A 26,793-nucleotide genomic window follows, 5' to 3' on the forward strand; every position below is an offset into this window, starting at 1 on the left:
TTAAGATACTTGTTATTCTGTGTCATCGAATTGCCTCTGGCTTATGACAACACCACGAAACTCCAAAAGGTCTTGTCCTCACTCTAGCCCTCAGCTCACCTCTTGTAAAGGCAAGACTGTGGCTTCCTTAATGGAGTCAATCCATTTCAAAATTGGTCTTCCTCTTTTCTTGCTGCCTTTAGCTTTTCACTGTAAATGTTCCCTTGAGTTCTGTGGGGGTTTAATACTGAGTACAGATGCTTAGGATTTTACCAAATTTGAATATTGTATAGAACTAGATTCCATTTAAATCAGTGAGTTTAGTGTGAGTCACCTGATCTAGGCTGTTGTGCACTAAGAAGAGAATGTCTTCCATCTTTGAGGGTGATATTGCAACCCCTTTGTGAACCTGAAGGCGGTCACATAGTGCTTTCAATTTCAAATCATGTTAAGGAAGCTTTAGGCCTTGGCTGGTATTTGTTAGCTGAATTTTACAATAACTTCTGTTCTGCATTTGTTTGGCACAACCTTGTATTGGCATCTTTTTGAAATAAGACCAGTTGAATTCATTTTCAGGTTTGAACATTGCATTTTGTTTCCCTTCTCCTCTCTACTATTCGTAAGGTCGCGTTGTACAGCCACTTTGCTTTCTTGCATTTCCTTTTCTTTGGGATGTTTTTTGTTGCTGCCTCCTGTACACTGTTACGAGCCTCCATCCCTAGTTCTTCAGGCACTCTGTCCACCAAATCTAGTTCCTTAAATCTGTTCTTCACTTCCACTGTGTATTCATAAGGGATTTGGTTTACATTACACCTAATTAGTCCAGGGGTTTTTCCTAATTTCTTCAGTTTAAGCTTGAGTTTTGCTATAAGAAGTTGATGATCAGAGCCACAATCAGCTCCAGCTCTTGTTTTTGCTGACTTTATAGAGCTTCTCCATCTTTGGCTGCAGAGAACATAGGTAAAGGTTCCCCTTGACAATTTGTCCAGTCGTGTCTGACTAGGGGGTGGGGCTCATCTCAGTTTCCAACCCATAGAGCTAGCGTTTGTCCGAAGACAATCTTCCATAGTCACGTGGCCAGCATGACTAGACACGGAATGCCCTTACCTTCCCACTGTGGTGGTACCTATGTATCTACTTGCATTTTTTAATTGTGCATGTTTCAAACCGCTAGGATGGCGGGAGCTGGGACAAGGGACAGGGGCTTACTCCATCACATGGATTTGATCTTACGTCTGCAGGTCTTCTGACCTTGCAGCACACAAGCTTCTGTTTAACCTGCAGCTCCACCACGTCACTGCAGAGAACATAATCAATCTGATTTTGGTATTGCCTATCTGGTGATGTCCATGTGTAGAGTCGCCTCTTGTGTTGATGGAAAAGGGTGTTTGTGATGACCAACTTGTTCTCTTGACAAAACTATTAGCCTTTGCCCTACTTCGTTTTGAACTCCAAGGCCAAACTTCCCTGTTGTTCCTTTTATCTCTTGACTCCCTCCTTTAGCATTCCAGTCCCCTATAATAAGAAGAACATCTTTCTTTGGTGTCAGTTCTAGAAGGTGTTGTAAGTCTTCATAGAATTGGTCAATTTCAGTCTCCTCAGCATGGGTGGGTGGTGCATAAACTTGGATGACTGTGATCTTGAAAGGTCTGCCTTGGATTCTTATTAAAATCATTCTATCATTTTTGAGATTGTATCCCAGTAGAGCTTTTCACACACTCTTTTTGACTCTGAGTGCGACTCGATTTCTTCTACAGGATTCTTGCCCACAGTAGTAGATATGGTAATCGTCTGAATTGAATTCGGCCATTCCCGTCCATTTTAGTTCACTGATGCCCAGGATGTCAATGTTTATTCTTGCCATCTCCTATTTGATCACATCCAGCTTAACAAGTTTCATAGATCTTACATTCCAGGTTCCTATGCATTATTTTTCTTTGCAGCATCAGACTTTCCTTTCACTTCCAGGCACGTCCACAGCTGAGTATCCTTTCGGCTTTGGCCCAACCACTTCATTAGCTCTGGAGCTACTTGTACTTGTCCTCCGCTCTTCCTCAGTAGCATGTTGGACACCTTCTGACCTGAGGGGCTAATCTTCCAGCGTCATATCTTTTAGGCTTTTTGTTGCTGTGCATGGAGTTTTCCTGGCAAAGATACTGGAGTGACTTGCCAGTTTCTGCTCCAGGTGGATTGTGTTTAGTCAGAACTCTTCACTGTGACCTGTCCGTCTTGGGTGTCCCTGCACGGCACAGCCCATAGCTTCTCTGAATTACTCAAGCCCCTTCGCCACAAGGCAGCAATCCATGAAGGGGAGACTATGGTATAGTCCTTGCTAATAAGAAAGTCCTGGGACTTAGACCCTGCAAGCCCTGGCTCTACTACACCATCAGTGAGGCTGTGCTTTTATCTTTCCAGCTATTCGTTCAAATACTAGTAGGTTCTAATAAACAACCCATATAAATGATGTCAAATGGCCTTGAAGAATAGTTTTTTTTAAAAAAAATATAAATGTTGCATAGTTTTTTTTAAAGGCAGGTTTTTCTACATAGTCATCTAGGTAGAGAGTCTACAACACAGTTGTAGAAGGGGTAGCCCTGTTAGTGTGTGCAAGCATTATAGATGAAAACAAAATAAAAAAAAGTAAATATAAAAATTAGTCTTTAAGGTGCCATCACGTTTTTGACTTTTTTGGTACTTTTTTAAAATTTTATTTTCATCTATAAAATAGTGTGCAACCTGAAAGTAAACCTCGGGGGCAGCTTCTAAAGAAACACACACGGGGGAGGATCAGGCTTTGATACGCAGAGGTCAGGCGGTAGGTCCCCAAACAACTCCTTGTGGGTGAGACGGTAAAAGGCATTTTAATATATGGAGCATTATTCTTTTTGTCGTGGAAAAGTTACTTTGCCGCTGCTCCCTGGGAAATGCTTTAGTCCAGGAAAGTAACTTTTGCCCGCTTTTGGTGGACTTGTGAGTAAACCTTTTTCTAAACAACTGGTAAAGCGATACAGTACTCCTTTTCGTTTTGAAACGAAACTACTAACGGGATTGCCAGCTCAAGGCATATCACGTGACAGGGACCCTCTGCCCTACACGCCCCGCCCCTTACTTGGGGTACGTTCTCTTCCCGTTCCCGTTCCCACTAGGCTAGAGCGACGGACGGAGACCTTTGTGCGCCTGCGTAAACTTCCCTTCCCCGCCCTTTTTTTTTTTGCTACCTCGCTTTTGGTTGGTGGAAAGCGACCGGGCGTGAGCGGAAGAGGCGGGCCTTGAGGGACCTGGTCTCCCGGGTGACAGCAAGGTGGAGCTGACGAGGGCCTATGAGGGAAGAAGCTATGGCAGAGGCCACGGGAACGGGGGAGCCGGAGGCCCCGTCCGCCTTCGAATGAAGGGAGCTCGCCGTCGCCGAGGGAAGCGGCTCCCCCTCGGCTTGGGCCGCGTCGCTTTCACCCCGCTCCGCCCGAGACCAGGTGAGCGCGAGAGAGGCGCGGCTGGTCCGGGAGACGGAGCGGAGCTTGGGAGCCTTTCCCTGGGTGCCCTGGGGGTGGGGGGGTGGGAAAAGGCTGAGGCGGGTCTTCCTCCTCCTCGTGAGGAGACCCGTTGGGTGGCCAGCCAGGGCTCCGCGCTCCTCTCCATTGGCGGCCTTTCTGAGTGTCCCTCTGTGCTCGCTTCTGTCCCACCTCTGAGCAGCGCTGAGCCCCGTTGCTTCCTCCTCATCTTTGGCCCTCGGTCAATGGCATAGCGTCGGCCTGCCTCACAGGGTTGTTGTGGTTGTAGTAATAGGTGTTGGTCGATGAGTTGGAGGAGAACGGGGAGCCACCCGGAACTAAGCACTTGCAACCACTCTTAGTAATTCTTGATGATGCTTGTATTATTATCTATATTTCTTATCCAGTTAGGGTATGGTAGGTATGTCTGGCTCTGCTCATCCACATGTTAACCTCAAATAAAATGTAGGTCAGACCGAAAGAGAGCCTGCAACTGGCCCAGGGTCATTTAGTGAGTTTCACAGCTCTTTGTGGTTAAGAAACTGGATGTGCCACGTCTCTGTTGAATACTCAACAGTTTGGCCGTTTTCTTCTCTGTTTGTTGCCTCAGATCAGACCCTCCTGAGGTGCACTTTGATAGTGACACTTGATTGTAGCCATGTACTGTGTTTCCCCCCAAATAAGACAGGATCTTATATTAATTTTTGCTCCAAAAACGCATTAGCGCTGATTTTCAGGGGATGTTTTATTTTTATTTTTTTCATGTACAACAATCTACATTCATTCAAATACAGTCATGTCATCTTCTTCTGGTTGCTGCACAATGGTGGAAGGCGGGCTTCACTTAACTAGGGCTTATTTTGGGGGTAGGGCTTATATTACGAGCATCCTGAAAAGTCATACTAGGTCTTATTTTCAGATTAGGTCTTATTTTCAGGGAAACGGATTTTCCTTAAATGTCCTTATGGTGTATGGATTCAATCATTACAATTCACATACTGTACTACAATTTAGGGCTACAATATTAGTCAGGAACACTGGTCAGGAGTTTGAATCTCCACTTTGGTTTGTTCCTCATGGTTAGCCTTGGGCAAGCTGAACAGTCCTAGAGTCACACCTAAAGCAGGGAATGTAAACCACTTCTGAGTATTTTTTGCCTAGAAAGCCGTGGTGGTGGGTTGCTATAAGTCACATTTGATTAGACAGTACATTGCTGTTGTTATTGTAGATGCCTTGAAGAAAACGTCCAGGGTAAGCCAGCTGATGGATACTGTACAAAGCTTGTTTCTAGGCCCACAGAGTTTAAGACTTGATGGGCAGTAGATACTGCTTTGGGAATCATTTATATAGCTAGCTTATGTGCTTTTCATATTTGGAGAAAAAGTTTCTTGGCTGTAAACTTTGCCACTTGTTAGATCATACTGTGGACAAGTCCAGCTTGCAGTAGCTGGTGATGATATTGATTCAACATCACCACAAATGTACTGGCCTAGTTTCTAATAAGCCAGCCTTTACAGTCTGCTCCAGATGCCTTTACCTTTCTCCCATCTATATTATAGTAGTACTGCTATACTATATTTTAATAAAAGTTCTGCTATGAAATGGGCTTTCAGATCAAGTCATCACAGACATTAGAATCTTAACTGCAATGTTGCAAAATAAATAAATGTTGTTTACAGCCAAGTCCTATGCACTTTTACTTAGAAGGAAGGTTCCACTGGATTCAGTGGAGTTTAGTTTACTTAAACAGAATTACAACTTTAGGAATTCGCCCCTCAAGTATTAGTCTTATAATTCTAGTTATCAAATATTCTTCTCTTTTTATTGTTTCAAATCCAATTCAGATCATGTTGCTTCACATAGGTAGATTTTTAGATCTGAATTTGAGATTTAAATAAATGAACTCAAACATACATGTTTAAAATGAAATTTTGTAGTTTGTGCATTTCACTCATACACTTACAGCAACATGTAGAGAACATGGCTGTTCTCTAAAGCAGCAGTTAAGGCATATTAGCGTCATAGATCCTGTTTGCTGTATGTTGAATAGTAATTTTATGAGTTCAGTCCATATGAATAGTCATTTTATGATAAGAATCCATTATTTTTCATAAATTGTGTGTTTGCTTTGCAGTGATGAATCTCAGCAGAAGAACTTGTACGACACTTTAAAAATAGAACACTATTTGGCATGGAGCTCAGTTTCTAGAGCTGGGCACAGAGTCATAGCACTTTTGCTCTCCTTCTGGGAGACCATACTGGACTTAGCATCTTACTAAATTTTAAGATTGCCCTGTGTTTTGTGGCTACAACAGAAAACAGCCATATGAATATTTACTGTAAAACTGAAATATGGTTTAAGTATGTAGAAATGTGAAAACAGCCATGTTAATATTTATAATCAGAACTTAATATAAAAGCAAAATATGATTTATTATTATAAGTGATTAATAACTTAATACATATTCATAGACATACATGGATTTATATGGACTTCAGAAAGTTGAAAGGGAGAAGCTTTCAAATGCAGAATGAATCCCAATTAAACTTTTTAAACAAATCAACCTTAATTGAGTATATAGATTAGCACTCCCCAAAGGGTCTCAGAAGCAGTAAACTTGTAAATACATTATGTAACTTGTTAAAAGGAGAAGATGGCAGTTTTAAAATGGAAACACTCTGTTCTGTCCCTGCATTGTTGAATTTCATGGTGGCATAATCAGTGGAATGGCATGGTGCCATCCATGCAGATCTAGGAAGAAATAAGTACTGTACTGTGAAAGATGTCACCCCCTCGTGTCTAAAATCAGAGACTTAGTGTTACACAGGAAAAGAAGTGTACGGACAATTGACAGCATTATGAAAGTAATATGTACTGTCAGTTTTGAACTATAAGAAACTCACAAGAAGAGCCGGAATAGTGTCATACTTGTGATGTTTAAAAGAGTGGGGAGTGTAGGAGAGGTAGTTAATAGTTGAATTGCCTAGCATGAGTCAGCCTTTGATGGTGGGCCTATTAGAACAAAAATATTATGCAGTACATTAGTGGAATGGTTTATATATAGTTAGAAACAGTTTTATGCTAGTAAATGTTGACTTAAAATGTTAAGGCTTGCATATATAACATCCATGAAGAAAGTCTTTAAATCAGGTTTCTAAATATTCACTCACTTGATAACCTTTAGTAAGTAAGAATTCCTCTCAGGCAGTGAAAGTTGGAGTATCTGATTTTTCATTTCAGGCTCCCTCTGTGCCATTGACATGGGTATTTATGAGTTCTCATGCCACTAATATTTCAGGGCTTTATCAGGCTAGTTTTAGATAATAGTGTAGCTTATCTGACACTACTTATTTCACTGTATTATAAAGGGTAGAGGAATGCCTTATAATTGAATTTTAGGTTTCCGCATTTTATTTAAATGCTTCATCTCCACATTTTTTCTGCAGTTTTCTGAGAGGTAACTGAAAAGACAAAGAGATAAGCATGGGAAGTGATGTGGGAATGCATATTGAGGGTATATAGACAGTTTTGTTCATGTTTAGTATGTGACTACACATTAAAACTACATATGCTGAGTGTCCTTAACTCTACTATTGCTGCTGTATTTCTAAACATGGAAGCCAGTTCAAGGGCAATTTTTGTTGGTCTATGACTGTGATTAAAATATAAGCACTAACCATTCAGAAACACCAGAACTCAATAGATCAATGGACCAAAGTAACCTTAATAGTAATGTCACATTCCCGCATGGCCCTTGCTTGTTTCGCCAAGCAAAGGTGCACGCTACGTGTCGTTCAGCTGCTACCAGTTGATTACATCAACTTTGTTCACTATTAATGACAAAGGTCCGGGGAACGTATCATTTAAAAACCAAGCAGAAATTGTTTATTGTTGCAAGTGATAAAAGTCCGGTCAATGTTGTTAACTCTCAACTCTTTTCTTCCAAACTCCTCTTAACTTTGCCCCCACCATCTCCTATTGATGCATGCAAATATCAACATAAATATTCATGAGCAGGTGAATGCTACAAGTAACTATTGATTCATGTAGATAACACTTTAAAAATACAATTCAGAGATTTACTAAGGTATTTGAATGTATCTTGCCATTCAAAACAATTTTAGTCATCATTCATGAAACTTAAAATGTCTTTGCTTCAGCACCATATCAATTTAAAGGAAGAAATATATTAGCTACTAACAAAAACTAGAAACATCCCAAAGTTTCTGACAGTGTACAAACAAGGATATTTTCTAAGCTTATTTCACAGTACTTAATTATGTCAAACTTAGTCATACAAAAATGTTTATTTTTACTGAGTAGATACATTCAGTAAGCTTATTTCTAATTGACAGAAGCTGAAATTCTGTTGCATTGTTACACAAAATATGTAACATTCAGTTCATTCCTAGCTGACATTTAGAAAGCCACCACTTGGATTCTCAGGAGATACGTGCGCCTCGTGGCGCAGTGGTTAAAACGCTGTACTGCAGCTAAAACTGTGCTCACAACCTGGGGTTCAAATCCCAGGTAGCTGGCTCAAGGTTGACTCAGCCTTCCATCCTTCCGAGGTCGGTAAAATGAGTACCCAGCTTGCTGGGGGGGCAATGTGTAGCCTGTATAATTAAAAATTGTAAACCGCCCGGAGAGTGCTTGTAGTGCTATGGGGCGGTATATAAGTCCAATAAATAAATTTGTGTGTGCCCCCAGTACCTTGATATGCACTTGGGAATCCCATCAGAGACTCTTTAATTTTGGCTAGGAACAAACCAAATGTTGCTCCTTCTTTGTAGCAAAGCAGCAGTATTTCAACCAGGGTTTGCATTCTTATTATCTGCTCGCACTTTGTAAAAACAAAACAAATACAGTGGTGCCTCGCTTGACGATGTTAATTCATTCCAGCAAAATCGCTGTAGAGCGAAAACATCATCAAACGAAATAAAAAACCCATTGAAACACATTGAAAACCGTTCAGTGTGTTCCAATGAGCTGAATACCTGCTCATCCAGTGAAGATCCTCCATATGGCGGCCATTTTCAGTGCCTGTAAAGCAAGGAATCCATCCTAGAAAACAGCGGGGGGGCATTTTCTTCAGCCGGTGGCCATTTTGAAACCCAACGATCATAAAGCAAAAATCTGTTCCTGAAGCAGGGAACTGATCAACGTTAAACAAAAAAACCAATTTAAACCAACCTAAAGAGTTCAAAACAGTTTAGAACAGATTATATAATTCATTATCTAATTGTATGGAAATATCAAGCCCTTGCAAAATTTAAATTTCTACCATCACCAGACTTATAAGCCTCCTTTTGTAATGTCTGGGTAAGACTTCTTTTCAAGCAAAGAACTGAAGGTCAGGGTGCCAGTCCAGAATAGAACAATGATAATTATTTTGTACACAGTAGAGAATGAGTAATGTACATTGTATTTTAGGGCCAATGGATATCACTTTTAACTAGGCATAGTACAGATATTAAGGCCAATTCATGGTTTAGTCTTTAAAATGCCTCATGGGTTCACATGCTCTTTTATCTGTCCTTCCTTTGTGGGCAATGGTTTTCTTCCCCCTTGGTTTGCTTGCTGAAAAAAACCTAGTCAAGCAAACCATAGTTACCACAAACCATAATTTACTTCCAAATCAGAGATACATTTTTCAGGTTGTATTGAGAACATTCTAGTTAGTGGTACTAATAGTCTGTTGATTTAATTTCTCTTTACCCAAATTTGATTGCACCTCTTAGGGAGTGACTTTTCAGAATAAGGGTGTGACTACATCAATGAATAATGTGGGAAATCCTCTGGATAAGGATAGTGTGATTCCCATTATTTTCTGTTGACTACATGATATACAAGTCAATGTGAATCAGCACGATTTCCCCCCTCTAATCTGTACTTTTCCCATCTGCTGTTGGGGCTTCTACTTTTTAGAATCAAACACATTCACATTGGTTCAAATGGTGTGATTGCTTGAGCCAATGCAATGGGCAACCAGAAGCTGTTTCCCCCAGCTTCCTCACTTAAGGTGAGGAGAGAGAAAGCAAAGGGGACACACACTGAGGTATCAGTCCCCCTCAACTTAGCACCCCTTTTTTCTCCAAAGCATTTATTTATTAATGCTTAAAGGCTTGGTGCCACTGCTGGTGCACTAGAGCAGCTGGAGACCAAAGGAATAGAAGGTAAGCAAAGATGAAATTGCCAGCCAGCCCTTGTTTGGAGTTTGTTAAAATAGCTGTATAGTAGCAGTGCCTCCTGCAAATCTGAATGGCTACATTAGAGCCTTCTTAACAAGATACTAACAATTTTACATTGGCAATTTCCTTTGCTCTCTTGGCTGTTTATTGCGTGATCCACTAAAACAAATTCAGCTGGGGGAACCCAGCCTCCCCAGTGCATGTTCATGGCCTTCTAAACTTTATTGAAGCTTTTGCTTTTTGTTCCATCTCGTAAAGCGGTCAATTAAAGTTGCTATCTGCAGTTTATTTAATTATATTTTTTGTAGCCTCCCTGTTTTATGCTGGCTGCTGAGGAAGCAAAGTCTTGTTCTCTATAACTAGTATGGAAAGACATGTTAGGTTAATAGCAAGCTCATAGGTAAATGCCTTCTACCATGACAGAGGAGGGAGATAATGAGCCATCTCTCCTTCCTGAACTTTCTGTATTCTTGTGCTGGTGGTAGAGTAATGGGCTGTCTTTTCTCCAAAGGTAGTACAGCATCTAAGCAGGTTGCTGGCACCAAATAGACTGATTCTTCCCTTTTCCAGGAAATGCATACAGGTATCCTGCTCAACTGTCTGCATGCATTTCCTGGTTGCCTGGTTTATCAAGCAGGTTGGAAGTTATTAGACTGATCCAGAGCAATAGAACTTTATGTTGGATGTCTGTTGATTCTATAAGCTTTTGACAAAATTCAGTTGAGGATGCTTTAAAAAAGCACATACCATCATTATTCCTGGTTGGGGCCTTTGCAAACAAGATGATTACAGTGGTGCCCCGCATAGCGACGATAATCCGTTCCGAAAAAATCGTCGCTATATGGATTCGTCACTATGCGGGGCAAAAAAAGCCTATAGGAACGCATTAAAACACGTTTAATGTGTTCCTATGGGGAAAAAACTCACCTTTAAGCGAAAATCCTCCATCTGGCTGCCATTTTCGCTGCCCAGTAAGCGAGGAAAGGATGCGAAAACACTGTGGGCGGCCATTTTATTTACCCGGCGGCCATTTTGGAACCACCGATCAGCTGTGCGAAAACGGGGCATTTGCAATGATCGCTTCCGCACGATCATTGCAAACGCCTCGTTTTCGCCCAGTTGATCGGTGGGGCTTCAGGATGATGGGGGAAGCGCTTTCCCCGATCATCCCGAAGCCTGCATATTCACCCAGCTGATCGGCAGGGCTTCGAGATGATGGGGGAAAGCGCTTCCCCCCCATCATCCTGAAGCCTGCATTTTCACCCAGCTGATCGGTGGGGCTTCGGGATGATGGGGGGAAGTGCTTCCCTGCGATCATCCCAAAGCCCCACCGATCAGCTGCGCGAAAATGGGGCGTATGGGGAAAAATCGCAAAGCGATATTTCCCCATAGTGAACATCGCAATGCAGTCGCAAAAGCGATCGCAAAATCTTCATTGCTATGCGGATTCATCGTTAAATGGGGTGCCGTTAAGCAAGGCACCACTGTATGTTGTTTGGGTTTACCTGCCTTGGCTTGGAGACTTGCACTGTCAGTTGCTGTCAAAGGAGCAAGAATACGTTAACTCATTTATTCTCACCTTCCTTGGTGTCCAAGTATGTATATGAATGCTTTGAAGCTAGGCCTATATATCAGACAGAGTTGCTGAATGCAACTCTCCAGATGTTGTTGGTAAATCACATCAGCCCTAGTCATCATAGCCACTAATTGAGTTGCAATCCAACAATATCTGGAGGATCACATTTTCCCTACCTGTCCTATAGAGTTTAATCATTTATGTAGATGTGGTGACATTCTTGTTCATCAAGAAAACAATAAAGGTATCATACTGTGGTAAGCATACATTATATGTGTAATTATGTTTTTTTGTTCTTGCAGATAAAGATTTTCATCATGGCCATTACACAGTTCCGTCTGTTTAAAATCTGTACATGCTTGGTAGCAGTACTCTCTTTTTTTAAACGATTAATATGCAGGTAAATAGCAAACCTTGCAAGTGACTTAGGTTCAGTTGGAACTTTTCTCTTGAAGAAGCACATTTTGTCTTACTTTGTACAGAAGTAAATATTTTATTCCAAAGGTGTTAGTTCTTTTTATTGCTCTTTATAAATCGTTTTTATAATACTAACAATCTGAATATGCTCCTTGATTAGATAGTTTCTGATTTTAAAGCAGCTTTTGCATTTTCAATAAAATGGTTTATATGGAGTTGAGTTAAATCAGATGCTACTTAACATTTTTCTGTTAGCATGAAGTTATCTTAGAGAAGATAAGGTGTTTTCACTGAAACATATGTAAAGAATATTAGAAGCTCTGTAAAAAGTACATTTACCGTATAGGTTTTCTCCTTTTTTTGTTTACCACTATAACAATTATTATTATTATTTATTATTTATTTAATTTATATGCCACCCACTCTACCCGGAGGTCTATATGATCTATATGATGTACTATGACATACAGTATAAAAATTACTCTATATTAGGTATTATTTCTATTCATCTGGACAGTTTGCTAACTGTTGATTCTAGTAGTCTTTCTAGCACCAGTTTATAAAGGAAATGTATCTCTAGTGAGAAATATGTATGCAAATCAGGATTTCACTGCACAGGTAGTGGAAGTAGTGACAGCTGTGAGTTAGATCAAGAATTGTTCAAAAGTAACTGCAAATCTTCCCTTCTTTATATTCTTGGAACCAGAATTTATTCTAGTATTTTATACCAGTGGTACTGGCCCTTCTGTATTTGCTAAATTTCCATTTAGCTTTTAACAATCATTTGAATCAACTTACTTAGTTTTATGTAGTAGTCATGGTTTCAGGAAAACCACTGCATTTCTTTTTTAGGACTGGAAGGGGGCGAAAACTTAGTGGAGACCAAATAACTTTACCAACTACTGTGGATTATTCTTCAGTTCCTAAACAGGTAATATCTTTAATGTCCAGGATGCCAGTGTTTACACAGTAATCTGCCAGATGTCACAGTGTACTACAGACTATCAGTGACAAATGCCAGTTTGCAAGTTATCAGCTGAGGTTTTACTTGCTCTTTAGCCAGAAGTAGAAGATTGGACTTCGTGGGATGAAGATGCACCCACCAGTGTGAAGATTGAAGGTGGTAATGGCACTGTGGCCAATCAGCAAAATGGTTTGGAGGAAATGGAGCCTGACTACTTTAAGGACATGACACCAACAATACGGAAAACACAGAAAGTAAGTTTTCAGTGTTCTATGAAATCTTATGAAGTGGTCATTATGATTAAGCAGTAATAGTGTCTTAATTGCTCAAAAGTGGCTTCTACATGCAGTCAGCTCTACTGGTTGTACAGTTGCCTTCTATAATGAGACAATCCAGAAGAGGGATACCTGTGTTATGTCATTATGCTCATTGACTGACTTGTTGCTTCACACTTAGAAGCACAGACAGCTGACTGCTTCTAAAGTCAAAGTTAGGTTGCTGCAAAAAAGAGTTTTCCTTTCCTTTTCTTACGGTGCATATTTAGATGATTTCTTGCCTCTTCTTGTAAGGATCAATATTGAGATATCAAGGGAAATGTTAGTGTTGTAAGATAAAGTTTGTCTTTTTTAAAAAAAAAGTTATAAAAATTTAACAGCCATACCTTGAGTAAAAATCTTTACTTGAATATATAGTTACTCTGTGAACGTAGGTTGTATAGATTGAATGAAGTACAGTGGTGCCTCGCATTACGATGTTAATTCATTCCAGCGAAATCGCTGTAGAACGAAAACATCGTAAAGCGAAATTAAAAAGCCCATAAAAATGCATTAAAACCTGTTTAATGCGTTCCGATGGGCTTAAAACTCACCGTCCAGCAAAGATCCTCCATAGGGCGGCCATTTTGCTGCCTGTCTTGCGAGGAATCCGTCCCTAAACACAGCAGGGAGCCATTTTATTCACCTGGCGGCCATTTTGTAACTGCCGATCAGCTGTTGGAAAATCGTCGTTTTGCGAAGAATCGGTTCCCGAAGCAGGGAACCGATCATCGCAAAGCGAAATTCCTCCATAGGAAACATCATTTTGCGATCGCAAAAAGTTCAACATAATGCGATTTTGTTGTTAAACGAAGCGATCGTAATGCGAGGCACCACTGTACTGCCATTTGAGATGTACACAGATTGATATGTTACCCTTCTTTTGATAGTTGCACTTGTGCTGAAACCCCATGTCATTCCATTCAGTGAGACATAACCTGCTGTATATAATTATGTTGCCAAACTGTTTTGCATCCCAGTATGAGTACAGTGTTTTCTGCTAGCACAGGTAGACTGTCATTGTGAATGAGATGCTACAATTGTCAGAAAGCATGTCCAAGAGAAATACATAAGGATATATTTTCCCATCATTAGCTAATACATCAAGAGGGTATAGTATGACTCAGTATTGCAGAATAACATTGACCTTGTTCAAAAATGAATTATCTCATGTTAAGTTTTGGAGTCAAGTGGTAGCCCCGCCCCCCGGCCATCTCTCTTGAGGATGCAAAGAGCAGATCAGGAAGCATCTTCATAGTTCTAAATAACTACAATCCTTTAGTATATCTAAACTTTGGAAACTGATTTGTTTAAACTCTACTTATTTGAGGCATATTAAGCTCAGCAACTATATTCAATCCTGGTCTACTTTAAGCTTAGCAAAACACTGTTTTCCCTCTTCAGATGTATTGGGGAACTATTATTAATAGTTGGAAGCAATTGCTTCTGCTTACAGACACAAAAAGATGTGGAGAGGAGACATATAAGTTCGATGGTTTTGCATCTAGAGGGAAACGATGACTTTCTGTTGCATCTGAAGCAAGATGTTGTATTGGAAGTATAAGTGGAGATGTGCAAGTGTGAGTCAAAGCTATTGTAAAGAGGTTGTCAAATACTTCATGGGCAGAGGCACCAGTTATTGTAAACCAAGTAAATGACCAATTGCCAATTCATTCTGTAAATTATGGTAGTGTTCCTTATAACTTGTTTTCTCTTCCATTTTTTTGTCAGATTATTATTAAAAAACGTGAACCCTTGAATTTTGGGAACCAAGATGGCAGTGCAGGGTTTTCTAGTAGATTAGCAGCTTCACAAGATGTCCCTTTTATTCATCAATCTGTAAGTATCTTCTTCATATTGACCACTTTCCATTTCTGTGTCCTTTTGGTGAATAAACTGTTACAATATTTTTTTGATAATTTTGAGATATCTGGTCTCTTGGCCTAGACTGCGTTTGAATTTTCATTTTAAAGAGTCTAGTCTGAAAATGTGAACAAGTGAAAAATTAATGATATGTAAAGGTGTCTCTAATAATTTTTGCCAATGGCAGATAGGCAAAATGGTTGCATTTCTTCACTCTTTCAAGTGGAAAGGCACTTCGGTGTCTCCCTGTAGAAAGATTTCCAGCATGGCTTCCTTTCTTGTTAATGTTTCTGTATAGCATTGTATTTAGCCCAGTTCCCTCAGTAACAATATCAGTTTGTCCAGTTTGTCATCAACAACTTCCTACTCATTGTACACTAGATTCATTCAGCACATTTTCCCTTTGCTTTCACAGTGCATACAAAAACTGAGAAGTGACTGAGACACCTGTGATTATTTGGTTGACCAGTTAACCACTGCAGACTTGGAGGGGAAGATGTTCACAAAGAGAGGACATTAGTTTCTTTAGAGTATAGTTTATGAGTGCAAGAATGCAAAAGAAGTTGTATATGCACATGGAAGGGGTTCTTGAAGGTGTTTCTGTTGATTAAGCTTTTCTACACCTGTTTTCCATATGTTTTTTTCCCCCAGAGGTAGGTAGAGATAGAAGTTTAGAGTCAAATTTGCCTGAAAGAGAGATTTAATTGCTACCAACAGGGTAATGAACACTTAATATGGATTGATATATATATATTTAGCTTGAGCAAATGTTTCAAGTGGCTGTTTGTAGATTGAAATCTTTTCTGCTTTCAGCCGGAATTGGGAGACTTGGAGACTTGGCAAGAAAATAGAAATGCTTGGGAAGAAGAGGAAGATGCCGCCTGGCAAGCAGAAGAAGTTCTGAGGTAACTTTTGTTGTTTAGTCGTTTAGTCGTGTCCGACTCTTCGTGACCCCATGGACCAAAGCACGCCAGGCCCTCCTGTCTTCCACTGCCTTCCAAAGTTGGGTCAAATTCATGTTGGTCGCTTTGATGACACTGTCCAACCATCTCATCCTATGTCGTCCCTTCTCCTCTTGCCTTCACATTTTCCCAACATCAGGGTCTTGTCCATGGAATCTTTCTCATGAGATGGCCAAAGTATTGGAACCTCAGCTTCAGGATCTGTCGTTCCAGTGAGCACTCAGGGTTGATTTCCTTTAGGTAACTTTACACATCCCTGTAACTGGCTGTTTTAAAAGAATTTGTCAGCTGGCAAGCATGGCTTTAGATAGGATTTGCCGCCATTTGAATATAATGAAAAGATTGCGACAGCAAGCTTAAATAAGACTTAGCATAAAACATCCTCCATTCCTCTCAATTGCAAGCATTTTCTTCAAGTAGGTGGGAAGACTGGAAGGATTTCTTTCAGTTTATTAAAACTACGTAAACCAAATTTTGTCACAGTAAATTTTAGTTAAGAATAAGCACACCTTGTCCAGATGTGGATATAAGGCTAAATTGTAGTTAGTCAAAACCAGAAGGAATGTTATTCAATCCCCTCAGACCTACATTGGGTGGAAGCAGGAGTATGCAAGACTGATGCTCACCTAATTATTCTTGTAACAGAATTATGGGAATAAGGAAACAATAAAATTGATGCTGGAATCATAACCATAAAATATTTCCGTTTAAAATACCCACAGACTTCTGCAAATTTAATTATGGAATGCTCTCCTTGGGGCTGCTCACTTGGCACCTAGCCTAATTAGTTTTAAATGCAAGTCTGAAACATTTTTATTCCTCTGAACATTTGATTGACTTTCAGCTGCTGTGTTTGCACTACTTTCTTGGTTCTGCTTTTAATTTGTCCATCTTATAGTATGTGCATGCCTCTGCATGCGCGTTTGTTAGTCACTTACAGCCTTGATTTTAAAAACAGGGGAAAGTTGTTTAAAGTGAAAATTTTAAAATAATCAGTGTGACTAAATAAAACAAATGAAAATTGGTTTGGGCCAGGCACTAGAGTATTGAGATCTCCCACCCACCTCTATCTTGAGCTACAGAGCTTTATAATTAAACTTCCCTGTAGCTTACTATTATGAGTAATCAGTACAAGGATGCAAGGAATAAAGACTGAACTGTATCGAGCAGAAGCTGGGAATACAGAAAAGGGCAGATGAGTTCTTATCCACACGGATGCACAGTGTTCAGTTAATCCTTCCACATGGAACTGGCAATTAAGAGATGGAAGCCAAATACTCAGTTGTGTTTACCTTTTTTATGACAGTCCAGGTTGCTAGTAAGAAACTGATTCTGGTGCTGCCAGTTTTCCATTGACATTGATAGCATAGAAACCCTTTCAAAGACTTATTCTCGGCTGCAGAACATAGATCTGATATATTGTCTGCCAGATTTGACATTAATGTGCTACATTTGCCGTGCAAGTCTGAAAGTCTGTTAATTGGCATTGTAAGTCATCTCTGCTCTTATGGTGCTCTCTTGTCTAAGCATTTGCCTTGCCTGATGATGCTAAGATGATGGTAGCCTTCTGATTATTATGGTGGGTGATGGTGGTCTTCTCATGATCTTATTCTTGCTTCAAGAATCTCAGATGTAAGTGGTCACCTCCTTTACTCATTTGTGATGTAAATTAGGCTCAGAGGGGAAGTCATAACTGGCTGGAAATTGAAACCAGATCTTTCAGAGTAAACCCTGCACTAACCACCAAACCACACTGGGTTTTTTTTTGTTTTTTGTTTTATTTTGTTTTGTTTTTGACTGATGTTCACCATCAGATGGGGTCAAGAGAGCTTCTTGGCAGTGGTGGGGGTACAGTGTTACAAAGGAAACATGTAGGATAAATTTCTCCAGTCAAATGCCTGTCTGCTTGAGAGGTAAGGCCATTCAGTTACTTGGGACTTACACTGAGAAAAGCAGGGAGGAGTGAATTGCAGGCTTAATACTTATGCATTGTTAAAGTAGTTGAAATAAGTTACAGTTTTTTTAAAATGAGTTTGCTTGTTCATTTTAATGTAGAACTGTGCAAATTGGTATCATACACTAGAAATTTTGAACCCATGATGCAATGCCTTGGCATTTCCAGCAGAGGGCTCAGTATGCAATTGAGATGGCTATGAAGATCCCTGATTAAAGAAAAATCTTTGTGTTTATTGATGGTTACTGTTACTATTAATGCTAGATATTTCATGGGATTTTTAACTATATAATCAAAATAACAGGGATCCATTAAAAAAATAAAATGTTAAAACAATTTTTCTACTGATTTTATTTTTTAAAATCCTCATCAGTTTTTTTACCTACTTTTACATTTCCAAGACCCCATAATATCTTAGTGATGTGTTCTTGTTTACTAATGCATAGTATTATAAACAGTGCTCAATATTGGACCTGCATTGATTATTTTTCATCATAGGCCCATAGTTGGTTTGGTATTTTCCCAGATACGCAGTTAATGCATACGTCACTCTGTGTACTACGGAATCTTTACACAGTGCCTCCCCTTCCTCTCATCCATTTCTTCCGTCACGACTTCAGATTGGTTGCTTATAAGCTTTGTAAAGCTGCTGACCATCAAACATAACTAGAGCTTGTAATAGTTGCTAAATTGAAGATGCTGTTGAGATGTATTCACATGTTAGCTAGACCCGGTCTGTGTACACAATAGAATGATACAGACTATCAGTGGGTGATCATATCCTTGGTTATTTACCTCTTTTAAAAACCCATTAGAAATAAGCAGCCATCCTTTGAAACTTTTCTGTCTGCTAACTTAGTTGTGTCTCTACAAAGGGAGCTGTATGTAGCATTTGGAACTGGAGTGCACTCTCTGTCGTTCGGAGTGTATTCTCCACATTTTTCTGCATATAGAAACCAGAAACTAGTGGGCAACATAGTCAAAGGTAGCATTAAAGCAGGAGCACCTGCATTGTTCATCAGCAGAGGGAAGCTGGATAACTATTCTACAAAATTTATGTGAGTAACTTTCCCCTTACCATCTTTATTTGTTGGGTACTAATTTTGAATTGTGGTGCTGGAAGAGGCTCTTGAGAGTCCCCTGGACTGCAAGGAGAACAAACCTATCCATTCTAAAGGAAATCAACCCTGAGTGCTCACTGGAAGGACAGATCGTGAAGCTGAGGCTCCAATACTTTGGCCATCTCATGAGAAGAGAAGACTCCCTGGAAAAGACCCTGATGTTAGGAAAGTGTGAAGGCAGGAAGAGAAGGGGACGACAGAGGATGAATTGGATGGACAGTGTCACTGAAGCAACCAACATGAATTTGACCCAACTCTGGGAGACAGTGGAAGACAGGAGGGCCTGGCGTGCTCTGGTCCATGGGGTCACGAAGAGTCAGACAAGACTAAATGACTAAACAACAAAAAATTAGAAAGAGAATTTGTGCTTGTCATTGTATTAAAGGTAAGATGTATATTTTGTTGTTGTGTAGTCGTTAAGTCATGTCCAACTCTTCGTGACCCCATGGAACAGAGCACACCAGGCCCTCCTGTCTTCCACTGCATCCCGGATGTATATAGGCAGTCCATTGGAGTTTTTTTAAACATGTTTTTATTAATGGACACATTCAGTTTGCATGGGGTATTTGTGGGAATAAGGTGCTTATTTTTATATTAGGAGTGGGCAAAGTATAGTCCTCCAGATGTAGTCAAACTACAACTTCCTTCATCCTTAGCGAGCACAGTCAATAGTGAGAAAGCTGGAATTTGAGGTCCACCAATCTGGGATGGGCAACCTTTTTCCGCCTCTGTTTTTATACAGTCAAAATGCAGAAAAGTTTTTGTGACTTTCGTTCTGTCCTAATATATATATTTGCCAAAATGTTGCATAGTATTCACCAAGCCATAACAGTTTATAGGCTGTACTGACGCATGAAGATTTTTAGTACTGTATTCACTGTACATTGTTAATTTTGTGGTGGCCTCTGAATATTTAGTAAACTAAAAATCAAGACTATCACATTCAGCTTTTAATATATCATCTTTATGCGTTTAGTGGCATCTCAACTGTTTCAATGGCTTAATTATCCCTTACAATAATTTACTTGAAGAATAATTGTAAATTAATTTCATGATCAAATGCTTTTTATCCTTTATCTATGCTGTGACTTTAAATTGTTTAAGGCTTTTAGCTATGGAATTGTTCACTTGTTTATGGAAATCAGTCAGAAAGCTTTTACAATTAATATCTATTTCACAATATCTTCTTTGAGATCCAAATGTACTTCACATAAACAGCTTTCCCCAGACTTCAGTTTTGAGGTATTTTTGGGCTACAAATTTAAGAAAGACAGACATCAGCAAACTTTATCATAACTAATCTCAATACTCTGAAACTAATGGCAACTTTCTGAAAATACAGTAGCCAAAGCAAGACAAGTCAGGAAGATATAGATATATATATACAGACACAGACACAGACACAGACACAGACACAGACACAGACACACACACACACACACACACACACACACACACACAGAGAGAGAGAGAGAGAGAGAGAGAGAGAGAGAGAGAATATAGTAAAAGGAAAAAACCCTAAATGAAGTTTTCACATGCATTACCAGAACTGGCCACTAGATGACACGAGAGATTCTGCTGTGAATTCTTCAGTTTCTCACACACAAAAAAATTTGAGAAACATCTTTCAAAAAAGAATGTGATTTCTTATTTAATTTTTTATCTTCTATGAAATTGCAGGCAGCAGAAAATAGCAGAAAGGGAAAAAAGAGCAGCTGAGCAACAACGGAAAAAGATGGAGAAAGAAGCACAGCGGTTAATGAAGAAAGAGCAGAGTAAAATTGGTGTGAAGCTGTCTTAACGCCATTTGTGTGGGTTTCATCATGCTCGCAAGACAGGAGAAAATTGAGCTTCTAAGGCACATGCATCATTTTGTATTGATCTCAGTATTTTTAGAACTCCTGCTCACAGCTTCATTTTAAAAGCCATCTTGGAAGAGACAGTTCTTCCATACAATATCTTCAACTGGGCAGCCCAAATAACAAAAGCATCATCCCACAAAGTTCCACCATGAAAGAACAGTGTTTCCTGCAGAAGCCCTATCCCAGTGCACTCCTGTTTCAAGAAGAGATGCTACTGCATAAACTCTTCAACTGCCTGTTTTGGCATTAAAGGGAAAAAAAGATGTAAATAATTGAATGATAGCAATCTACTCTATTGTCTATTATGCTTATTACTGGAAAGGTGTGTAATTAAATAATTTTAAAGAATATGCTGCTGCTCTGCTTTTTCTCATATTTACTTTTCGTGCAATACATAGTGCCCCATTATAAACTGTAGTGAAAGAGATGGAACTGACAAAAACATGCACTGGCCAGAATCCTGTTGTGTGATATATGCCTGTGGAAGGGCAATGAAATCACTGGCAGGGGGCAATTATTGGTGATAAAAAACTTTCTAGTTCTATCTTGCACCTTTTTCACCTCCTGGGTAATCCCTTTCATCATGTGGGAGCTGCAGACTGTAGAAAGGGAAAGTTCTGGTAGAGATTATTGGTTATTAAAGACCTCTGCATGTCTTCCTGCAGCTCCCGTCGTTTCCAAGCAATGGAGTTGCATGGGAGTTGGATAAGTACTTTTTTTTTCAATTGTTAGATACCACCCCATGCTGGTCATCTTCCTTCTGCAGGTATAAAATATACAACAGGATTTCAATTTAAAAAATTGAACACCAGTCATGTGTATCTGTGCTTTGTGTGAGAAAATTAAGTGGCATTTTCACCTGACCTGATTTCCTAACATTTACATTCCAAAACAGCAGTGATCACAATGGCTGAACACAGAAACATAGGAGTGTGGAGAACTTACCTACTTTAATACTCCTGACTTTATTTCTTGTGCACTTGAAGTCATGGACTTTTTGGTACCTTTCAATTCTCTACTTAAAAGTTCAGACTGCACTAGAGGTAATTTGCACTGTCCATAGATAAGCATTAGATGACTGCTTGTGGTTTGCTTTCATTAAAGACCCCAGAGCTTTCAGATGGCAACCCCTAGCATGTAGGCTGCGCTGATGCAGTTTAACACAATAATGCTTATCTTTCAACCTTGACATTCAGGTTTTAGTTCAGTGTCCTATATGAATTATATGTGCAGTGAAAATCACAGAAGTGGCTATGGGAGGAGGACAAGTTATTATTTTATTAGTAGCAGTTATTTCATTTATATGCTGCATTTCTCCCAACAAGAGACCCAAAGTGGCTCACATCAAAATTCACGCAAGTTAAAAACACAGTAAGTTAAATATTAAATTAAACGATATGTTTAAAATACAATTAAAATATTAAATCATGAAAACAAAAAATATTAAAATTATCTGCTAGGTTGAGCAACTGGACTTTACCACACAGCTGCAGTTCCCCTTGTGTGCATGATAATGTGATTAAGACATTAGCCTTAAGGTCCAAATCCCATGTGATACACAATTGTCTACTATCTCTATAACACCAGAGTAAATGTTTCATCCAGAGTGGCTTTCAGTTCTTTGCAAAGTCAAACTGATGTCTGGGACCAGGTGTGACTGCACTCACGAAGCACACGAAAGGGTGAACAAACTTTCCTAGTTACTTGAGAATTACTGAATCTATGCCAGTCATCCTAAACTTTGAAGTGTCAATATGGAAATATTGAGTTGTCATAGATCAGATTGAAGCAGGCCATCCCAAGGGCAGGGATGAATTACTCAGTATCTTAATTTAGCATACTGACCAATTCTTGGGCTATTAATCAAAGTCAAAGGCAGCTGTTTTTCATGGACTGTGTTTTCTCAGGGGTTCTGGCTTAGGAGTATGTCATGACCCTACAATCTTTTTTGTTTGATCTGCCAGTGTTGGGTTGGAAACAAGAGTAAGGGTTGCCTCTTAGGATGTTTCAGGCCTGGCCCATATATTTTCTTTATTATGCAGAATAAATTGGAAATAACCTTGCTGGGATGGCTTGTCCATGTCATTGCTCTTATGTGTAGCATTTATCTTCTGACAGATCCTGCCCTTCCTCTGTAAGACATTTCAAGTAGTTGAGAACTACTATCGTACTTCCCCTCAATTCTTTTTCCCCTGCAAAGCTAAACATGCCCAGTTCTTTCAGTCTTTCCTCATAGGGCCATTCATAATCCTTCTGAGTATGATTCTGTAACCAATTACATATCCATCTAGTAAGTTATTCTGTTCAGCCCACATCTAGTTAGCTCACTAATCAGAATATCAGGGGATAATTTGTCAAAGGCTTTGCTGAAGCCAACATATTCCGTCTACATCATTCCTACTGTCTACCAAGGAGGTTACCCGATCAATGCATGAGGTAGGATTAGCCAAGTTCAACCAAAACAAAGACACTGATTCAGTTTCAACATGCTTTAATTTGTGATTATAAAGTTTTTTTCTCTGTCTTAAAAGATCATTTAGCAAGGAAAAAAATAAATTAGTACACCATACATTTAAAATATTCCTTCACACACTTGATTGACACTATTATGTTCCAAGTAAGACTTCCTTTAAGACTTAAAACAGATTTCATAAAATATATTCACAGCCATATTTATAAACAAGATTAATAACAAGATTCAAGACTCCCCTGCCCATCTACAATAACACGTTTTTATGCTTAGGGTTTTTTTTTTGGTTATGGTCCCCTGGTACACAGGATCAGTGGAATGCAGGGGTGATTACATTACTAAAGCGCCACTAAAAAGCACATACAGACAATACATGCCAGGATTATGTCAGCTGCCTTTGGAAGAATGAGCTTTCCCCTCACACCTGAAAACATTTGGTTATCACAATTCATATATCTGACAACAGAACAAGAAGTGCTGAGCATGCTTTTTAAAATGCATTTATGTTTACACATAGTGGAAACAAAGTCTTCATGCCACCAATAGCTTTTTCGTCTTCAGTTTCAAACAATGATTATGTTTTTCAACTAAATATAGTGCAAATCAAACATTGAGAGCAAAATGGACAGGGCCACCACCGATACTGACACCATCTTTTTCATGGCCTCACTACACCCACCGAAATACAGCCTCTTGGCACACTCGTACAGGACAGTTGCATCTAGGGTCGGGTGTTGATGGGTACACGGCGGAGGGAATTCAGGGCTATCAGGCAGCAGCCTCGAAGCAATGATCCGAAACCGTAGATCGGATCCATTCCACCTCTCTGCGTACTGAGCATCCACATTACTGTTGGCACCATCGGGGCAGCTATACCCAAAAGGTCTACAAAGAGGTTGCTGCTCCAGTACCTTTTGCCAACACTCCCTTCTGACGGCTTCCTTGCACCCTCAAACGTGTCAGCAGAACAGTCTATGAAATCCAGTTCTTTCATGACCCGATTTTCATAATGTCTAGAATCGACAGCCCCACATACTGATTCCATCGGGGATAAAAGGATAACGGAATTTGGATCACATGGAGTCAAATCTACAAGCAAGTCTGTGATGTTCTCTGGGCAAGGTGCATCTGAGTCTTTCAAAGTTGGAGATGGGCTGATGGGGCAGCCATCTTGTGTTTTGAATATGTTCTGAATTAGCTCTTCCATGCCTGAACTATACAGCAATACATCGGCCTGAATAGCTTGCTCCATTCCCACACTACGGTTGTCATCCTCTTCTTTGGCATTTGTTAGTTCTTTAACAAAATCCATGGGGCTTCCAGTAGAGCAAGTTGGGCAACTGAGTTCAGGCGTGCAGGCAATTGCTGTCTCTTCAAATATATCATTCCCATTAGCCACGTCATCGCTAAGCAGCACACCGCTGTCTGCCATATCCTCCAAGGAGTGGTCCTCTGTGAAGACATTGTCTGCCATTTTGGAATAGGTTGTACTCAGTGTCAAGGATTTATCAGGAGATCCACACCCATACTCTAAGCTCCGATCCTCAGTACAAGAACCATTCTGGGCCATTTCCATACTCTGAAGCAAAGTCTCCAGTTTCTTGTTCTGGATGTTTATGTCCACAAAATACTTCTGAATCCCCTTGTCTTTCTCAGCCAAGCTGTTTTTCATAGTTTCAATGACCTGCTTGAGTTGTTGGATCTCTCTTCTTGCTTCCTTCAAGGCAAGTTGGGCCTCCACCCGATGACACTCTTCTTCAATCCAGTCTTCCCTCATACGTGCCAGCTGAGACTTCAATTCCTTGATTTCTGTTTCTCTGAGAGAAAAACAAAAACAAAACAACCAAATTTAAAATAAATAAATAAATAAATAAATAAAAGCATTCATTCTGGTGAGCAAATCCTCCTCTCAACCAGGCAAAAGAACTGTGGCAAGTTGACCAGGTCGCAGGAAGGCCCAGTTTCTTGTTTGTTCTAGACAAGATAAGGTTAACTTGTGGATTAAAAATATCCATAGGTAAGGAAAGAAATGTTTAAAAGCTATAGCCTCTTTCCCCCCACTCAAACTTGACACTAAATAGTTACAGGTAACATAGTTACAATAAGTTATTTCAAACATAATCTAATGAATAGTTACAACGTTGTAATGAGTAGTATTTTCTATTTACTCTCGGAAGTTACTTTGACTTTTTAGAAGCATTTGTACAAGATTTATTCAAGAATTCTCTTATCAATTTTAAAAGACAAGCGGAAGTATTTATCTTTATTTTTTTTTCATGTTTCGGTACATCACGGCCTCTCCCAATTTGAAGAGACCTTTGTCCAGCAGGCCGAGGCAAAGAGGAAGTCACAAAGGAAGCAAAACCAGGGAGCAGGACAGGGGACAGATTGGATTTGTCTTCAGTGTGGAAGAGATTGTAACTCTCGAATTGGCCTCCTCAGCCACACTAGACGCTGTTCCAAGTCCTCCATACAGAGCACGCTACCATAGTCTTTTGAGACTGAAGGATGCCTACTAATATCAGAACTGAACACTTGAGGGAAGTGGAGGGTAGTTCCCTGTGTCTTTTTAGTTTTGCTGGTAACATAAATGCAATGCATTAATAACATCCACACAATGAATTACTTTTTGCAAATGCATGTGAGGCAGGAGGTTAAGAGTGATAGCCCTCTCGCTGGAGTGCCGTCCCTCCTGCATACAGCTGAAAAGGTAGTATAGACCCAGCCTGTCTCACCCCCCCCCCCACACACAAAAAAGAGCAGAGCAGTGAGGGACAGAGATGGAGGAGATAGAAGGAGTAATACAAAAGTTGACCATTGAGGAGATTCAGGGGGAAATGGCGGGAATGGAAAGGAAGAAGAGGGTAGAGATAGAGGTGGGAGCAGCAGATATAAAGAGGGAGGAACAGTTGCCAGCAGGTTGGGAGTGGGTACGGATGGAAGATCCATGGACCGGAGTATGGGAAAAACTGAGAGTGCCCAAGGAGGCGGCAGATTATAGGAGAAGAAAGGAGACCCCTCCGAGTCCCTCGTACTGGGGAGAGGCAGAAGCGAGGGAGTGGAGGAGAAAACTAAGAGAAGAGAAAAAGAGTAGAGAGAGATAGGAGAGGCTGGAATGGAGGGTGAATGAAATGAGAAAGAAGGGGTTCAGGGAGGACCATGGAAGCCCCCTCACCAGAAGGAGGTCCTGTATAGGATGATGGCCAGGACAGTATGATTTATGTAATATTTTGTATTATTTTATTGTTTATATTATATTAGAAGCCACCTAGAGTGGTCTTATAGGCCAGATGGGTGGGGTATAAATCAAATAAATAAATAAATAAAATAAAACAAGACTGTGCTCTTGCTGTAAGGAGAAACGAGACAGACTATAAATCAGAACACTGTGGCCGATTGACCGGGTCCGTGGAACTCCGGGGAGAAAAACCCATTCCTGGACGATAAGTGGAAGCCCCTTCCTGACCCATTATCAGAAGGCAAAAGGCATTGGAATCATTTTTGGACACTGGTTACTTGTTGAACACGCCAATAAATATATCACCTGTTTCTAAACCACAAGAATCTCCGGATTTCTTTGAGTTGAGGAAGAAGCCTAAAGTCCAACCTTCACAATGCAGAAACAATAATG

General features: G+C 40.0%; 2 protein-coding genes across 10 annotated transcripts in view; one reads left to right on the forward strand and one right to left on the reverse strand.

Annotated features, from left to right (window-relative positions):
- Nucleotides 1-3,308: 3,308 nt before the first annotated feature.
- Nucleotides 3,309-21,040, forward strand: EBAG9 (estrogen receptor binding site associated antigen 9). The gene is made up of 7 exons (XM_020783460.3): nt 3,309-3,449; nt 11,538-11,635; nt 12,505-12,583; nt 12,712-12,870; nt 14,662-14,769; nt 15,607-15,698; nt 20,511-21,040. Exons 2-7 carry the CDS (start codon nt 11,553-11,555, stop codon nt 20,629-20,631), a joined length of 642 nt encoding a protein of 213 aa, XP_020639119.1. The 5' UTR covers nt 3,309-3,449; nt 11,538-11,552; the 3' UTR covers nt 20,632-21,040.
- Nucleotides 21,041-23,166: 2,126 nt separating this feature from the next.
- SYBU (syntabulin) overlaps nt 23,167-26,793 on the reverse strand; it is a 56,257-nt gene continuing 52,630 nt past the window's right edge. For all 9 annotated transcript variants that reach the window (XM_072999264.2, XM_078393681.1, XM_072999263.2 and 6 more), the window contains one exon: nt 23,167-24,979. In XM_072999264.2, the coding sequence (XP_072855365.2) occupies nt 23,884-24,979 (1,096 nt within the window). In that variant the 3' untranslated portion in view covers nt 23,167-23,883. The remainder of the gene's footprint in view (nt 24,980-26,793) is intronic.

This window comes from Pogona vitticeps, chromosome 4, assembly GCF_051106095.1.
Source record: "Pogona vitticeps strain Pit_001003342236 chromosome 4, PviZW2.1, whole genome shotgun sequence".
Taxonomy (NCBI): Eukaryota; Metazoa; Chordata; class Lepidosauria; order Squamata; family Agamidae; genus Pogona; species Pogona vitticeps.